Source organism: Semicossyphus pulcher, unplaced genomic scaffold, assembly GCF_022749685.1.
Source record: "Semicossyphus pulcher isolate SPU_LCO1_2020_fin unplaced genomic scaffold, fSemPul1.0.p SCAF_1, whole genome shotgun sequence".
In the NCBI taxonomy this organism is placed as follows: Eukaryota; Metazoa; Chordata; class Actinopteri; order Labriformes; family Labridae; genus Semicossyphus; species Semicossyphus pulcher.
Window position 1 is genome coordinate 4,391,348 of NW_027211603.1, and position 18,219 is coordinate 4,409,566.

The 18,219-nt window shown below is 42.1% G+C and overlaps 1 protein-coding gene across 2 annotated transcripts in view; it reads left to right on the forward strand.

The window, feature by feature from the left end:
- Positions 1-1,187: 1,187 nt before the first annotated feature.
- The window catches only part of prmt3 (protein arginine methyltransferase 3), a 58,133-nt gene continuing 41,101 nt past the window's right edge, over positions 1,188-18,219 (forward strand). The window contains exons 1-10 of one of the 2 annotated variants that reach the window (XM_069660407.1): positions 1,188-1,234; positions 1,498-1,636; positions 1,963-2,045; positions 2,145-2,194; positions 2,440-2,545; positions 3,334-3,499; positions 4,029-4,170; positions 6,506-6,571; positions 8,907-9,028; positions 13,399-13,498. In XM_069660407.1, coding sequence (XP_069516508.1) covers positions 1,213-1,234; positions 1,498-1,636; positions 1,963-2,045; positions 2,145-2,194; positions 2,440-2,545; positions 3,334-3,499; positions 4,029-4,170; positions 6,506-6,571; positions 8,907-9,028; positions 13,399-13,498 — 996 coding nt within the window. In that variant the 5' untranslated portion in view covers positions 1,188-1,212. The remainder of the gene's footprint in view (positions 1,235-1,497; positions 1,637-1,962; positions 2,046-2,144; positions 2,195-2,439; positions 2,546-3,333; positions 3,500-4,028; positions 4,171-6,505; positions 6,572-8,906; positions 9,029-13,398; positions 13,499-18,219) is intronic. The other variant, XM_069660415.1, reaches the window with a different exon arrangement.

Sequence of the window (18,219 nt, forward strand, 5' to 3'; positions counted from 1 at the left end):
AGATCGTCATAAAATCATAATCTGTAGGCAAGAGGCAAAGTGTTCGGTGTCCGAGGCCTATTGTTTACATTGTAGCGTCCACTAGCGTTTGCGCGGGCTTTGGTTGCGTGCATAAAAACAGTCCGTGTGGATAGCAACGGGGCGGAACCCATCTAGTTAATCATTTCATGACGATTTAACATCTTAATCAATGTCTATAAACATATCTAGCTAACAATCCGGTAGATTTAATCGCTCAACTCCAACTCAACTGTCGTTTCTCAAGTTGCTAGTCGGATTGTAAAACAATGAACAGTGCCGGAAAACTTACCGTTGGCTACACCGGAAGCTCCTAAAAATGGCGGTCGGAAAAACAGCTACTGGTAACTTGAATTTTCACCCCTGACGGCAAAGACGGTCAAGTTTGGTGTTTGTGTTGAAAACAGGGACTTGGATTTTGTTTTCATACATGCATGTAGGTAGGCTACTCAAACAAAATCCTGTTTCAACCACTGGAAGAATTAGTTAGGCGAGTAAATCACTAACTGGTTAAAGACAAGAAAGCCAGGAAAGTGTTTTCTGTAATTGAAAAATAGTTAATATGAGATAGCCCTACCTTTTTAGTTATGTATGTATTTTATTTATATAATTTTTGTTTTTTGTTTTTGCTTATACATGCTCAATTAGAGGCAGATGCTTTGTCTTAAGATGTACAATATGTACAAGCCTCGTTTGTATTTGTGAAGTCGTTAATAAAAAACAAACATAGTATACAAAAAAGCAAATAGTATGAGATTTTAACATGCATTCTCAACTAAAATAGTGCATTATTTTTTTCAAACTATTCTCAAGAAGTCATCCCCTGCTTGCAGCTACTGCAGAAATTACTGCACATTAAGTCTGTTGGAAGCTTACAAAAACGTGGTGTTGGTACATGTTAACATCTGACTGTGGATGGAAACAAACAAAACGAGTTTTTGTATGGGTATGTTAAAACATGGTCACCAGTTATAGTGTGGGAGTTTCAAATATTGTACAGAACAGATAAAAAAGGAGCACTCAGTATATAGTACTATATATATATGTATACACACGTCAGTATATAGATGCGATAAATTGCACTTTGGCGACATCATGTGTTGCTCAAGTGGAAGTGCCTCTTCGGAGTCTGCCACGCCCCTTCTTTACGTCACCCTACGTCACCAGGAAGTCAACTGAAACCAAGGCAGCATCATGGCAGAAAACACAGACCCACGTGAGTGTTGTAAATAGTAAAATTAAACCCCCAAACTGTGACTTTTAAAAAAGTTAGCACTTATTTTGGCTAACGGTTACTTGTATTGCATATAACTTAATCAGCGCTGTCTGTAGTTGTGTTAAACGGTGCGTCAGCAGCCTATTGTCAGCTACAACGGTTGTTACGCTAATTCCACTTCATCGAAGGAATGTAATTTGCTAACTTCAACAAGGCTAATGTAACTATGACGCTTTGTTGCTCTTATATGCTGCTGTAATTAGGTATTGCTTTGACAGACGGTGATAGAGATGCTGAGGAGATGCCCGAGCTCTCTGATGACGACGATGTTGATGATGAAGAGCAGTGGCAGTGGATGGAGGAGGACAGTCCCCAGACGGTTACCTGTCTATTCTGTGACAGGTGAGCAACATACCAGCGGAAACAGACTGCGGGCTTTTACCACAGCCTACAGCTTAAGATATGCACTTGTATTTCGCATTTTCTTTTAAATGCACTGTAATGATTTACTTTCTTTGGACGAAACTGAGCTGTAGAAACATAATCAATCGCTTTTGGAGCTTTTTTTTTTGCTTGAAAAAGCTAATGTTTTCAACCACCCTAACTTTCATTAGGTTTAGTCATTAATGGCTATAATGCGACAGATTAGTGTAAGTTATAACATATAAAGTTTATTTTTTAGACTATAATGACACAGATTTTCCTGCCTGTGTGCTTTTATTTTTCAGGCTGCTTAGCTCCGTGCCTGCCACCGTGCAGCACTGCACAGCTGAGCACCAGGTCAACCTTGTAGACGTGATAAGAAAACACAGTAAGTAGACGCTGGTACGGATGCTCACTGTGTTTGAAGAGACAGAGCATTACTCCGTTTTGTTACAATGTCTCGCGTCTTTCTTTTTTTCCTCATTAGATTTAGATGACTACGGTTACATAAAGATGATCAACTTCATAAGGTCCACAGTAAGTACTGGATGTTATAGAATCTACATTCTACATGCAGTAAAAGTTTAATGTTAAAATTTTACATTGTTGAATTTCTTTAATTTTTGCAGTTGTTTACCATGTTTACATTTGATTGTTAATAATGATTGTTAATTGAATAAAAAAAAAACACGTGATGACAGATAGTTATGTAATGCAGTACTAGTTTGAACAAGTGCAAAAGAATAGAGGGGTTCTCTTTCTAAACAAATGTGTGTTTATAGAAATGTGATGCATCCAGTCTGACTGGGCTCCCTGATGCACCTTTACCCTGGGAGAGTGAAGACTTCCTGAGACCAGTCCTACAGGACGACCCCCTGCTGCAGACAGGTACAGCAACTCCTTTATGCAGATGTTACTTAAACGTGTTTCTAATAACTTACTGCAGTTTAAGTAACGGTCTCGACAGGTATGTTTTTTTTTTTTTGTTAGTGCTTAGATGTTTGAAACACCTCACAGAACAAGCTTGTAATTCTCTCACAAACACAAATGCACTCACACATTTAGCAGGCAGGTACTTGTTTGCAGTTTGTCCTGGTCCTCAGTAACGAATCAGATGAAAGAAGTGTTAACGCTTCAGTAAGCTTCAAACAAACTTGTTTCAACAGAATGTCATCTAAACAGAAATAAAGACAAAGGTGTTTGTATTGGTTCCGAATGGCCCCACTTGAAGATGGGGAGGAAAAACTGTCAGATGTAGATGCCCTGAGTTCTGATGTTGATCATGTGAGGAAGAGGTTTCACATGCTGGTCATGATCCAACGTGGGCTTGAAGTATACTGAATCATACTACTGAATACATTACTTGTAACATTTGTCAGAGGACATTCCATGTTACCTTACTGTACCTGTATTTATGTTAGCTTGGGTGGAGAATCTGCATATACTACTGCTAACACTACAAGACCACCAACAAAAAGATCAAGCATTTTAACAGTTAATAATGGTCAGGATGGAATCCTTCAGCTCTTGCCAGATCTTCTCAGGGAGAAAACATGAGGCAGCGCCAAAAATGTGTTGTTGTTTTTTTTCTATTTCACTTATTTACTGTGTTAAGTTCTTGTGACCATCCTACATGTTTTACATTTCTGTTTGCCCCCCCCTTCTGGGTTTCACAGACCCTGAGGAGCTCTGTTGTGTTGAGGGGTCAAGCCTGTCTTCATGCCCTTCATCTGGGGCTGAGTCCCATAATGCACTGCTGCAGAGGGCACAGGCCGCTGAGGAGAGAGCCCGTCGCTCAGAGGAAGCGCTGGCCCGAGCCATGGACGACCTGCACAAACTGAAGTCAGTGAACTTTCTGCATTTTCACATTTTATTTTCTTGCTGTATCTGTAAGGTCGACAAGGTCCTCCTTTATTTAATTACTCATCAATCTTGAGTGAATCCTTTTCTTTCTGTGTTCCTGGGAGCTTGCATTGTACTCAGTGTGTTGCTTCACTTCTGCACCGCCCTCCTGTAGCCAGCAGGGGGACACAGTGAACACAGAATTGTAGAAACATCAACTAAAGTACCCTGTGGAAGAAGTTTGGAGGAAGGGGAAAGATAAAGAAGGGAAAGGAAAATTCCACTGCAGCATGGAGGTTAAAGTGAGGAGGGGAGGTAGGGAGGGGGGGCAATAAGGGAAAATTACAGAAAGAGTGAGGCTGGGGGGGGGTGTTGGAAGAGAGCTAGAAAGATAAATGCCTCCCATCTACTCCATTTACTGCTACGTCCTGCATGAAGGTTGTGTGTGCTTTCTGCTGTTCTGGTCGCTGCTTTTGTCACACGTCCTAATATGAGAAGTTACACACAGATGTCTCTGCTGCTCTTTCAGGCTGCTGGCTCAGGGTTTGGTGCTGAACGCGGAAACCAGCAAATCTGGCAACCTGGGCACCGTGGCTGAGCTCCGAGAGGACGAGGACGAGGCCTACTTCAGCTCCTACGGCCATTATGGCATCCACGAGGAGATGCTGAAGGTCTGACATGTGCAAACACTCACACATATAACACACACACATGACCGGGCCTGCAGGTCTCATTAAAGTCTCGTGAGTCATTCCCGCCGGGTAAAGCTACTTCATCAGTGTAAGTCTTGGATGAAAGATTTCGATGTAGCACGTAAATGAAAGTGATCATCTTTATGCACACACTGATACTGAGGACAAGACATTTTCTCAAAAGTGACAAATCAGCAATAAGTGCTAAGCTCTCATGTGAGACGCCAGCACGCACGGCGGGCGCTGGAAACGTGGAAATTAATTTTTACACTCCTCAAGCTCTGAAACCTGAAAGTGTCAGCAAGCCGAGGGGTGTGTGTGTGTGTGTGTGTGTGTGTGTGTGTGGAGGGGGTCAGCTCTGTCTCCTCCCTTCCTGTTCTACTTACCGCAGTGCTTAGACATATTCCTGTCGGCCATCCTGATTGGTGCTAAGCACTGTTAAGTTTTGCGTCAAGTGTGTGCGTCAGGCTGTAAACTCCATCAGAGCCTTCGGAGGGGCCGAGAACACGTGATGAGGGCTTTGCGGTAGAAACTTTTTTACAGGATGGTGTAAAGAGTATGACGCAGGCTGTGTGTGTGTGTGTGTGTGTGTGTGTGTGTGTGTGTGTGTTTGTGTATGAGGGAGAGAGAATGTATGATAGAGGGAGTCATGTTTTCTAGGTTGATAAAGTTGGTTGTGTGTTACTTCCATTTGAAATAAATCAACTTTCCATAATGCAGAATAAGCCTGATTAATAAAAAACAGATAGTGGTTGTATCAGCGTGACAAGGAGGAGGTAAGAAGCCTGCCTCACTTCACGACGGCTACTCCATGTGGAAATATTTAATGTTTTTTTAGTGTTTTCTTATTATTAGGGAATCATCTTTCAAACTGTAAAAGCTTAATTTATTTCACACAACGCTGTCTTTATGAACAGGTCTTGTAAACGATGAGAATTGTACACAGTATGCACATGAAGAGTATTGATTGCTGTAAGCTTCTTTTAATCACATCACAACGTGACCCGAATGTTAGTAATGGGACATAAGTTTAACTGAAGCTCATGCGTTTATGTTTCCCTGGTCTTTATGGCTGCATTTTATTTAAATGACACAAATATCAGAGCTTGTTTAAAGTAACAATCTCGAATATTTCAGTTCTGTGCACTTGAGCGCCACCCGCTGGTGATAATCTGTAATTATGGTAGCACACTTCCAGATTTAACCAGACGACTACGGCTCCCTTTGTCATGGTTCTCTTGATTTACCTCGCTTTCCCTTTTAGACTGTTTGCCTTCATCTGAGCGTCAAATTTGTTTTTTTTTCTTTGGATTTTCTCTTAGTTTTGATCATCTTTTCTTTCTTTGTTCAGCCTTAGTAGATTACTGTCTCCTCGCAATGCTTACAGAAACCGCTTAGCTCCGCCTACCCTCTCTGACAGTATAACCACTGCTGGGTGAAGGAAAACGCGTCACTTTGTGTTGATTTTGGCGCCCCCTGTTTTTTTAACAAAAAATCCCATCCTGCTTTCTTTAACAGTCATATGCAGCACTCGCTTTACATTTCTGCCCTGGAAAGTGTTAACAAAGGCAGCCTGCAGTTAATCGCTTCGTCTGACCCCTCCCCCCTGCCAGCAGTTTCTGGCATTAAAAATAACTATATAGAAATAATCAGTCTTGTCACTGATGGTCTGGTTTGCTTTTGTAGGTCATATCGAGTAATCAGAATTAATTTCAGTCTGTTTCATAACCAGCGAAAAAACTCCTCACAGGAGCTTTAACTGTTCTACATGAGTGCCATCAACAATAAATGGCATGACTTTTGACTTGACTTACTCAAACTCAAAAAACAACAAAAAAACTGTCATTTCAATAGAGTTTGTAGCTTCTACAAAGAGATATTGTAGAGGGTTGTGGGCAGATTTGATTGGCAGGTTCATTAACGAGTCCTGAACTGACCACTAGAAAAAACATCAGGGTATATCCTCGTTCTGTTTGTCCCACAGATTCGCTCAGAAAATTCCTTAACTCCTGCACAGCCTCTTTTGATCAGCAGTGCTCTGAACCGATGGAGGAAAAGCTTCACATGCGTTGCTCTGAGAATTCTTTCCTAGAGGTGTAATAAGACCAGTGCATCAGAACATAAGCAACCTAATGCCAACTGTGTAAGAACACAGTTAATCGTCACAAGGCTATAAACCCTCCCATGACACTTTAAAACCTTGTGGTATATTTTAATTGTTACAATGCACATTAACATGTTATATGTTTTGCTATTTTAAACTATTTTGCTCTTGAAAAGTAGTTTTTGTAATTTTTGCATATCCTCTCCACAGGATAAAGTGCGCACAGAGAGTTACCGCGACTTCATGTACCGCAACCCGGATGTGTTCAAAGACAAGGTGAGTCTACTAACAAAGTGCAAACACAGGTATGAATGTGTGCATGCAGCATGTGGAGGGGAGAAAGCTTCATGTAAAGCCAAGCCCACGAAGAGAAACAGGCGAGTTGCATTTTGCAGGAAACACATTAATAAGGTGATGGCGTCTGATTTAAAACACAGCAAGACTTTATTAGCACCTCGAATGTCGACTGCAGAGTGCTGATAAGAGACACATGCAATCCACCACCAAACCCATAACGACCCCCCCACCTCCCCAAAAAACCCTTCCAGCTCGCCCCCACCCTCTCTTTTCCATTGCCTGTAGTTGCAGGGAGCAGCGGCCTGTATCATGACCATCCATTATATGGGCGGCTGCTGGTTAGTGCTGGGATGAGGCTGCAGAGGGGGGAGGCAGGCTGTGTTGATGGGAACGTACATTATCCCTGTCAGAGCGAAACATTCGGCAGAGAGGGAAGTGTCACCTTCTACAGGGAGCGCTCGATAGAGAACAAACCAGGATATTCTTGTTTCAGTACTGTTAAGATGGGGGGATGAAGAAAGATGGAGAAAGGAGCGAGGAGTGTGCGTTGTGTTGAGTCAGCAGTGTGTTGGCGACCCTCTGTGAACTCATAAAGGCGACGGGATGCTTACAGCGAAGTTAAAGTGGCCTTAAATAGAGAGGCACATTAACACAGTGTTACATATAGATGGGCGTATAGTCATTGCAGCTGTGCCACGGTCATTTAACACCAGTCGGGGGCGAAGATGAACAAATTAACTGCAACCTATGGGAACCTGAAATAGAGGTGATTAAAAACTCAGTCGACAGCAACAAAAGCTTTATTGAAAAAGTTACTTCAGGATCCTGAGGATTTAGAAGCAGTTAAATAAGTAAAGATGATGAGGACTCGGGGCAAGCCCAGCATGACAGACATATTAAACATTAATTTGAAAGGCTTACCTCTGAGGTTTTATTACAGACACGGAAGCCAAAGCAGCTGGAAGTCGACTTGCAAGTTGAAGTTTGTACAGTCCAAAATATTCTCCAACTCGTACACAAGAAAGTTTTGCTTTTTTTCCCAACACATATTTTCTTTTTCTTTTTGTTTTTCTAGCAATACATCACGGCAAGTTAATGCCATTTACTAGTCTATCACAGAGTCCTGCATTATTAGACTGTCAGAATAATGAGTGAGAAAGAATTTATGTGTGAATCAGCTGATTTGACGAAAGTCCTTGAAGAAATGTCATGCTTTGATATTGAAAGCATATACAATACAAGATGTTTATATTTTTTCTACAGAGTGCCTACCTACAAATATGAAAACTGCCAAATTGTCAAAGAACTGCAACCAGTTTGCTTCTAAAGTGTCTTGAAGCCTGAGCTATTTTTTTTTTACTTCAGTAGCTTTCTTAGCTGTTCAAAAACAGACAGTTTGATGATGCGTACTTTCCCTCTTCAGGTAAAAACAAATTGCGGACAATGTGTGAACAAGACTAGGTCAAAACCTAGTGTGTGGCTGACCGCATCAGGTCAATGTGCGCTTTTGAGGGCAATGTGTTACAAGGACTGTCCTTATGAGGCTGATGACAACGTGTTTGAAAGCAGGTGTGCGCTGTGGATGTAGGTGAGGACAGCGGACGAGCAGCGGAGGAGCAGCCCCGCTTACTCCCCGAACAAAGTATCCAAAACCGTATAGACAGAGAGTCGCGTCAGTGGAGGTTCAATATGCTCCATGAGCTGCCATTGCGAAGTCGCTACTCTCTCTACGGCTGTGAAAGTACAGTCAGTCAGTCAGTCAGTCACATACAGACCTGTGTGCAGGGCTGTCCCTGGTGGTCAGCCAATAATCTTATTTGCACTACAGTTTTAAAGCAAACACTTTAATTCACTCTGAGGAAGCTGTCTGAATTAATTTGTGTTTGCCTAGAAGTAAACTGTTTTTCAAGCGGCCTTTTCTTTTATAAACCAGGTGGCTGCACGCTGCCCAGAAAAACGCTGACCAACTCCAACTGACACCAACGGTTGGGTCAGTGTGCGCCGACAGTCTGTGTTTGTCGGATGGAGTTGTTCGAGTTTGACGTGTCGAGTTGGCGTTACTTTGACAACTAGCCTATACTCGCGTGTGGAACATGTTGAATAAAGCAAAAACTTGAACAAGAAAAAGTAGGCAACAAAAGTCTGTCCTGTCAGCTAATGTCTGGGCAGTGTGGAGCTGGCAGCTGGTTTTCGGAACATTCTAAAGACTGCAACCAGCAACTGCCAACTTTTCTTTCCATATTTGTGAGCCCTGGGCTATTTGCAAATTCTGAACCTCATATTACGCACCCTCCCTTACCCTCCTGTCCTGCAGGTGGTGCTCGATGTGGGCTGTGGTACCGGCATACTGTCTATGTTCGCCGCCAGATCTGGGGCCAAGAAGGTCATAGCAGTCGACCAATCAGAAATCATCTATCAGGCCATGGACATAGTCAGGTGAGACACACACACAACAATATCCTGTCTGTTTGCCTGCACCCAAATGCATCCGAGGTTAATAAAAAACTCGACAGCTGCTTGTGTTGTAGTCAACGGTCAGCATGCCAGCAGATTAGCTCACAAGCATTAGTGCTGACTTGGCTGCTCTTTGTTAGTCAGTGCTTTCAAGAGTCTGTAGAGTGGACTGGTCTTCTTTCCTTATTGTGCAGCAGAGGATTGTGGGACAAGAGGTCTGCCTGACCTCCAGCCACCTTTTATTTGTTGCAGCTGGTTGACTTCAATAGAGCTGCTGTCAGCTGAGTGGCCATAATGCACATAATTTACTCCTGCAGTCTGACTCATTCACCCCTCGCCTCTTCTCCTCTGCAGTCGCTTCAGTCCGAGGCCTGCCGTCACACACACACACACACACACACACACTCGAACATGTAGATGAACCCCCTGTTGGTACTTTTTAATAAAGTCCTCCGTCCAATTTCAGATTTCCGTGTGCTTCCAGTTTCCAGCAGACATTTCTCCACAGTGCAGTCATTTACCTCCACCAGTGCATCTCCTGTCCCTTCGCCTACCTGCGACCACTTCCTCCATCACACTCCTGCCTCTAAAATGCATTTCTGAGTTAGGGGCCATAATGACTGCTATTATTACCGTTATGTAACAGAGTGTCGTATAAGCAAAACGACGGGGTTTGCTGAAGGAAACGGACATTTTAATTTTACAGCCCACTGACTCGCTGTTGGAGTGTGTGTGTTGGCATGCAAGCTGCGTCGCAGGTTCGCCAGCGGTGAAGATTCAGCTAAAGAAAGTGTAACCACCCTCCCCTCCTACACACACATACATATAGAGACACACAAACTCAGCCCCTGGGTCCCTTTAAATCAACTGTTTGCTTTGTTTGTGAGTTTAAAGCTTTTATTACTCTGTGTGTGTGTGTGTGCGTGTGTGTGTGTGTGTGTGCAAGCTTGCATGCAGCTGGCCTTTGTGTGTCCGTCACTTCTTCTTGGTGTTAATATCAGGATTGTAATTAAAGTGGCTCCTGTTGGTTAGGCAGCAGCATCCATCTCCTGTCTCCACTCTGTCGCCGAAGTTTAAATGAAAGGCTAGATGTGACTTCCTTCCTTCACAGTCACTTCCTTAATGGATAATGTCTAAATAGATTTTTTCCTTAAATGGCTCGAATTGATGGATTATCCAATAGAACGCTTTGAATTGTGACAACAAAGTGGAGAAAGCCTGGGACATATTTTCATGGAGATGAGTGAAACTTAAACTTTTAATGGCGATGCAAACTTAAAGTCGTGCTGAAACGGCGTTTTGAGAGTATCTAGCTTCCGTATCGTGACGTATGTCCGAGTGAAACAGGACGTGCAGGCGGGACATATCATTAGAGGGATTTGATTTGATCGTTGAGAAGTGGGCGTAGACAGACGTTCTCCACAGCGCAGTAGCTAGCTAACTGACCGAGCGTTCTTGGTGCTCTGCGGCTAAATGTTGCAGCTTGATTGGTTGAAATAGTTTGGTGCTAATTTACGTAAGCACGCGTGAAATTTAAAAATATATATATAAATACGAAGAAATTGATTTTCTGTATTTGTTTTGGCCTGTATTGTCAAATTGATGCACAATATTACCGGTGATGTGATCTAAAAGGATTAAAATGACATTTTTCATTTCACCTCGACTTTAAAGTAACAATGTCAAAGATTTTCATTTAAATAAATGTCTGTCAAGTCAATATCTATCGCCGAATGAGGTAAAGCAATGGTGAGTGAGACTATGGCCCTTTGCATTTTCAGTATTACAGACTGGGTGTTAGTGACGCGTTTTCCATCAGCCAGCAGTGGTTGGTCTGCCAGAGAGGGTAGGCGGAGCTAAGCAGCTGCTTTTCCGCTCTCTGCAAGTGTTGCGAGTAAACAGTAATCTACTATGGCTGAACAAACAAAGAAAAGATGGATGACTACAGATACGACTTCAACAAGAAGTGAAAATCCAAAGGAAAAGAAACAAATTGGACGCTCAGATGAAGCAAACACACTAAAAAGGAAAGCGACCGTCAGCGAGGAAAATCAAGAGTTGCAGCCGGAGCAAACCGTGGAGACTGAGATCAAGATTACAACTTTAAAATCTTGATATTGGACATTTTTTTATCTCTAAAAAGAACATAAAAATCTAATTTAAGAGGCGTTTTAAATTAATCGTAAAAATCACTGTTTCATGATAAAATGTGCACCCTCTGTCTCTCTTCCTGCCTCTCTCTCTCTTCCTCACCAACAGACACACATATACGCACACACACGCCCACAAAGCCGCACAGATACTGACTCTCTCCCTTGAGTCCTGACATTGTCCTCTAAATTACCCCAATAATGAGATTACAGTGTTTCCCTCTTGTGAAAGGTGGAGGAGGTGGGAGGTAGGGGGGTTGTTGGATTCTGGGAGGAGGTGATAGCAGCGGTTGCAGAGCAGCAGAGAGGGGAGAGACAGTTCAAGATAAGGATCGCTGCCACAGAAATGCACTCTGGGCCGCTGTGAGTAATTGTTCTGTCCTCGGTAACATTAGCTGTCATGATAATGGAATATTCACAGAGATTGATACCCGGACTGGCCGGTCTGAAAGGAAGGATCATTTAAACAGCAGCGCTGATCTTACAGTCCCTACCTGAGCCTGACACCTCCGCAGGCCCACTGTAACACTTTACCACATTTTAACACAACTCAGCTCAGGAAAGACTGGATATGTACTGTACTGAGAAATGAATAAACTCATTTACAGATTTTGAAAGTTTGATTATGTGTATGGGACTTTTTCACAGTTTGGACTTAAAGTACATATAGATATCATCCATTTTTGTAAAGGTTGTTTGTAATAATGTGGCTGATGTCCTTGACTGGTTGATCTGGCTTCAGTGACTTAAAGTAATATCAGTGAGGCTGAAAGCTGCACTCAAAACTATTTCTGTGTAAGGGCCTGTGTCCACTAACTACGTTCTGTGCACTGGCAGCACCCACGACCTCCATGTTCAGAGTGCTTCTCACCAGCGCTTGCTGTTGCTAGGTTACGAAAGTTGTCTGGCAGCACCTCCGCATCCCTTTGTAGTGACAGTTAAGTCTGTTTTAAATTCTCTGTATGAAAAATATCCTTGAATAAAAGCAAATATTAAGCAAAGAAAACATCCTGTCCTGGCGTTGGCAGCAGCTCCACACCTGGAAGTTGAATCCTCGAAAAAAACGAAAGGACTAGCTTCTACGCTGCCATTGTTGTTGACAAATTTAATGAAGTCCCGCCCCTTCTTGATTTTAATTGGTCTGTGAGGGAGAAGTGACATTGATGAGCATGGCGGTGTTCCAAAAGTTTAACTATTTTCAACTGAGAGCGCTGTGAGTTCAGCGACAAACAACAGCTGACGCTGGTGCCGTGAGTGGACACGGACCCTAAAGAAGGGGTCCTTCTTTACGGCCTGTGAAGGGGAAGCATCTTTCAGCTTGTTGTTTTGGTTGTACAGCTGCCAACTTTACTGTTCTGGATCAATGTCATCAGTGTTCAGACTTTTCTTGGCTGTGGTCAAGTCAAAAGTGTAGCACTGATCTGCATAGGGGCGCACACACTCGCTGAACACGCTCATAAACACCCCACACACACACACACACCGACACACACACTTGGGATTAGCATTCATACTACTATATCTGTTCACTATTCGCATCTTCTTAAGGTTATTTTTTCTACATTAAAAATGCCGACTAGCTGCTTGCCGTTGATTTAAACTAAGGTCGTGCCGCTGAGTGGGCAGATAGCTAATCATAGTTTAGGGACGCCTGGGGCTCCAATCAGATTTCACGGCTTGTCCCTGGACACGCCCCAGACTAACACAGCTTTTTACCTAATTTCCGCTCGTAGCATTCAGCTGTTTTCAAATTGCTGTTCACTACTTGCCCATGACCAAACAGCAGACAGAGCATTTAGCATCTAAACAATATGTATTTCCTTCAGGAGCTCCTCAGGCAGGGGACCTGAATCATGACTCCAAATGGATGCTGATATTGCTCATTCATATTGTTGTACGTTAAAGTAGGCAACAATTTGCTGACATGCCCACTATATTAAATTTGATGATAATGCTACTGAAGTGTTTGAAAACAAGTTGTTCCGCTGCCAAACCCAAATCAACCATCCTCTAATACTGTCTGACAGAACTTAGTTTTTATGATAGGGTTTTTTGATATCCATCTTCATACAAGTGACTCCTCAGAAGAACAAAACTTCAAAGCCAACCCCTAAAACCGCTTATTTGCTGGATTCTAGGTGAGGAAAATTGACATGAGTTGTGTTTTTTTTAAGTCGTCTGACTCTTGCATGTTTCCCACAGATCCAACAAACTGGAGGACAAGATCACGCTGATCAAAGGCCGCATAGAGGACATCAACCTTCCTGTGGAGAAGGTGGACATCATCATCTCAGAATGGATGGTCAGTACATGTTTACGCACATATATATATACATACTGTAAAAGAAAAATATTAAGCAAGTTTCAGCTTCAGATCCAGCTCAAACAATTGTTCATTTATATTGAAAGCAGAGGAAGTTTATCAGCTCATGCAAGTGTCAGAGTCCATCTCTGGATGTAAATCCTCCTGTGTGCGCTCATGAAACCAACGAGAATAATCCAGTTTGGGAAAATTCAACAAAATCAGTTAAGTCAGGAGATGTCATCCATCTGTTTTTACAATTTACAAGTCTCATAGGAGCTAAAATGATTATACAAGTGAGCAGTGCATCACAGTCACCGACGAAAAACTTTTTTCATACATGGCTGGATTCGGACTTGAACTCACGACACCTGCATTAAACGCAGCACACGTCACCGTCAGTCAACGAAGTCTCCTGAGGTTGTGATGCTCCGTCAGGTATAAATCAACTACGTCAGAACCTGGGCATGCTCAGTCTTCTTTTTTCTTCTTCTGTGGGGAATGTTTAAAACTGCTCTCTCTCTTTTTATTTTTTGTTATTATTATTTTTTCAAATATTTTTTTTATTATTATTATTTAATATTTTAATATTATTATTATTTCTAGGACTAATGCAGCTTTCCACCTAATTTCTGCTCATAGCTGTTTTCAAATTGCTGTTCACTACCTGCCCATGACCAAACAGCAGACAGAGCATTTAGTATCTAAACAATATATATTTCCTTCAGGAGCTCCTCAGGCAGGGGACCTGAATCATGACTCATGCTGATATTGCTCATTCTGTTGTGCGTTAAAGTAGGCAACAATTTGCTGACATGCTCACTATAGTAAATTTGAGTAGAGAGTGGGGGATGACGTGCACCAAATGATCTGCATACCAGGAGTCGAACCTGCATCAGTACTGCTCTACCAACTGAGCTAAACCAGCACCCCTAAAATGGCTCTCTTTTTACCATGTCTCTGAATCTTCTTGTTAACACCACACAGCCCGTAAAGCACTGTATTAATGATTTTTGTCCGAACATTACAATGGGTTGAAATAACATCGTTGTGAAGACGGGATTTAACCCACTGCTGCCAAATGATTTGGGAGAAATGCCCCGACAATCATCACTTTCGTCACCCTCTCATTGCTAAAATAAACGTATTCTCAAAATTATAAAACAAAAATGTGTTCTTAGACGTTCAGACCTGATTTCAACCAAATTTCAACATTGAAATTCTGGTTTGTGCTCACTGGGATATGACTCATTTGAAAGCATAAGGGCCCGATCAGACAGGACGCGTTTTAGCAGCTGGGGGCGGCTTTTTTGTCATTGTTTTCAATGAGAGGCTTTTTGCGCACTGCTTTTGCTTTGCAGAGCGCCTCGCTTTTTTCCGCTCTGTGCGCCTCGCGTTTTTTAGGAAACGTTCCGAGTGCCTCGAGTTCAAAAAACTTCAACTCAAAGCAGAAAAGCGCCCGACGTCATGACAGCTAATGATTAAGTGGTTGCCTTGACAACAGTAGGAAAAAAAGCTGCCCCCAGCTGCTAAAACGCGCTCTGTCTGATCTGGTGTTTAATTCCACAAAAAAGGCAGTGTGGTGCACCTCCCCTTTTACAGCCTGCAAAGCGCATTCTGTCTGATCGGGCCCTAAGTATGTATGGAAGTTGTGTGAAGAAAGATGTCGGTAGTGGAACGTTAATAACTCAAATGGCTAAAGCCTGGACACCATCACAGCATACATATCCAAAATCCAACTCAATGCATACACTAGCACCCACAGAAATCTTTTAATAGAAGGGACAGCACAGATATGAGTAAAAAATAGAAATGGTATTTGTACCATGTGACATTACTTTACTTCTGCCTTTTAGAATCTGTTTTCATATTAATCTCATCTTTTGACCTTTTTTAAAAACAATATGTCACATGCCTTTATGTGGTGCATATCTTCCATCCAACAGTAGAAATCTTCAAACACATGCAAATACCTAAAATGCAGATGGCTTAAACGAGGGCTAAACTCGGCCATGAGCTTCTCTGAATATCTAACCAGGAAGAGCAGTCTTCCTCACCCTTGATGCCCATTTATCAGGGAGATTCTCTGAAGCGATACAGGCGGGACGGCCAAAGTTGAACGCACTGCTGAAGTCATCCCTAATTCATGAGCATCCCGTATCTGTCCCCCCTCCACCTCCCCCATCCATCGTGAAACCCCAGGGTCACGAGCAGGGGTCGCCAGCCAGAGCCTTCCCATCCTCTCAGCAGAGAAATTGAAATTCGGTGGTTGACGTGTCGCTGGAACGGTGAAGGATAGGGGGCGTAATCTTTGATGACACCAGCTCACAGCGTGCTAATAAATCTAAGAATTCTCCAGTCACTTCTCATCACAGCGGGAATGGCAGACATTTCTCACAGTGGCCAGATCTTCAGAAATCTTCCCTCCAAACGGCCTGTGTAAAATGGAAAAATGACAGTTGTCACAGGTGGAGACTTTCAGGCCAGTGTAAATGGCTTTAGACTGTATTAAACCTTAATGGCTTTGTCTTATAGCCGGGTAGTGTCTTCTTATCGAGATACTGCAGATGTCTTTGCTTTAGTGCGTGTGTTTTTTATTTTTATTCTTTAAGATGCCTTTTTTTCTGATGCCGTTTTTTTAAGTCACATATTTGACCATTTAATAGTTAATATTTAGGAATATGTAATCTTTTCCGGGAAACAGTCAGGGTAGGAAGATTAATTACCACGTGAGGATGCAAGATTATTCCCATGTCAATCTCTGATCACATCGGCTGTGGTCTGACGACGATATAGCCCCTAGGGACAAAGGTGAACATGCCGGGCGTGTAGCCAGCGGTTTATACTGGAACGACTTCCAGTCAGATTCAGTATCAGAATCTGGGTTTATTGCCAAGTAGGTTTACACATACAGGTTTGTTTTGGTGTTTTGATGCAGAACAATTAACAGAACTAGAATAAAAATAAGTAAAAAAAATAGGCAATAAGAATAAAAATATAAAAAACAGTATGTAGAATACAAAATATGTACAACAGCTGTCAAGACTTTATTTTCCGCGTGCTGCTTTGTTAACAGAAAAAGAAACAGTTTTTCTTGTGATTGACTTTAATTAACGGCTCTTAAGTTTGCCTAAATTACAACATCATGATGCAGATTAGTAAAAAGTAAAAATGAAGCTTTGTCAGGTCTGTCCTCAAGAGGAGAAGAAAACTACTTTTAAAATGCTAAATTGTTTGATCAGAGGTCGGATCAATCATTTCTGATGCATTCAAGGAAGTAGGGAAATCTGAACGGCTTTCATGACACAGCGTCAAGGGAATTTATGTCAAGTTGAATTTTAGATCTAGAACAGATTGTTTGCTGAACTTGCTGCAGATGTTTGTTTATAGAAATTAACAGGAAGCTAAGTCGTTGTCAGATAGCCTCTGATGGGAGCAGGGATGTTATTACGGCGGATTACGTTCCGCCTGTTTTTGCTCTCCACACGGACTGTTCTTCCGATATACGCCGCAGCCTGCTGATACGTGATTGGTCAATGTTACTCGGACTACAAGCGCAGTGCAAACGGAAACCAAAACACTTGCCATCCCTAAAATCCACATCCCTGCCTACAGATTCTACATTTTTATGTAGAATTTTTGAATAGAGATTATTCATGTTATCAACTGGCTTTCTCATTCTAATCTTTAATCTGTTAGAATGTGTTTTAAATATTATATGATTTAAGCTCTCTTGTGGGAACTCAGAGAAAATGTATTTATGCTCTTGACAACATTTACCCTATTAATTTAGAATATAAAATGTTTTCATTATGCTTAAAAAAACCAAATTAAAGTCTTTTGATTACGTTTGTACAGTCTCTCCTCACATTTTACCCAAACATCAAGTATCATCTGTAGATGTGGCAGACAGAGGACACAAACAACATCAAAATCCATCAAAAATCCGGCGACTTTGTGACTTTGATCAGGGTTTAATACCTTGGCCTAACGTGGCATAATGCTTACCTCTAGTGTTATCTGTCCCTGCTCAAAATACGCACACGCAGACAAACACAGACTGGGGGCTTGCTAAGTCCTACAGACAACCGAGAATGGCCAAATTGGGTCAAAGCGGTGGCAGGGGAGCTCAGGAGGGAATACTGTAACTAAGAATAGATTAGCATCTAGCATTTTGTTCTGAACAGAGAAGCCACATGCTTTGTTTCCCTTCATTTTAGGAGAGAAGAAATATAAAGGAATAGGTGCAAAGGGAAAAACTACATCGGAAGAACAGGACTGAAGTACCTTTACACGGTCACACTCCAGGTTGTCGAGGCAGGAAGAATAGGACCAGTCTGGTGATTCTGTCGTCACTGAACAGTGTAATTAATCTGAAAAGTGTAGAATTAATAGGATACAAATCCATGCTCTGTGGATCGAGACAGAGAGCCTTGGGCTTGCTGTGGCAAAGAGAAGCCTCACGCCTTTTAAAAAAAGCAAAATGAGAACCACATTCATGTATCATCACGTGTGTAGGGATTCAAATGTTGTGCTCTGGGCTGGAAAGAAGTCTAGAATTTAAGACTCTCAATGAAAAGTGTTAAGCACGACGGAGTATTAGGGCCACATTAAAGAGAAAAAAAACAAACCTTTTGATGACAGACCTGACAAAGCTTCATTTTGACCTTTCACTAATCTGCATCATGATGTAGAAATTTCAGCAAACTTAAGAGCCGTTA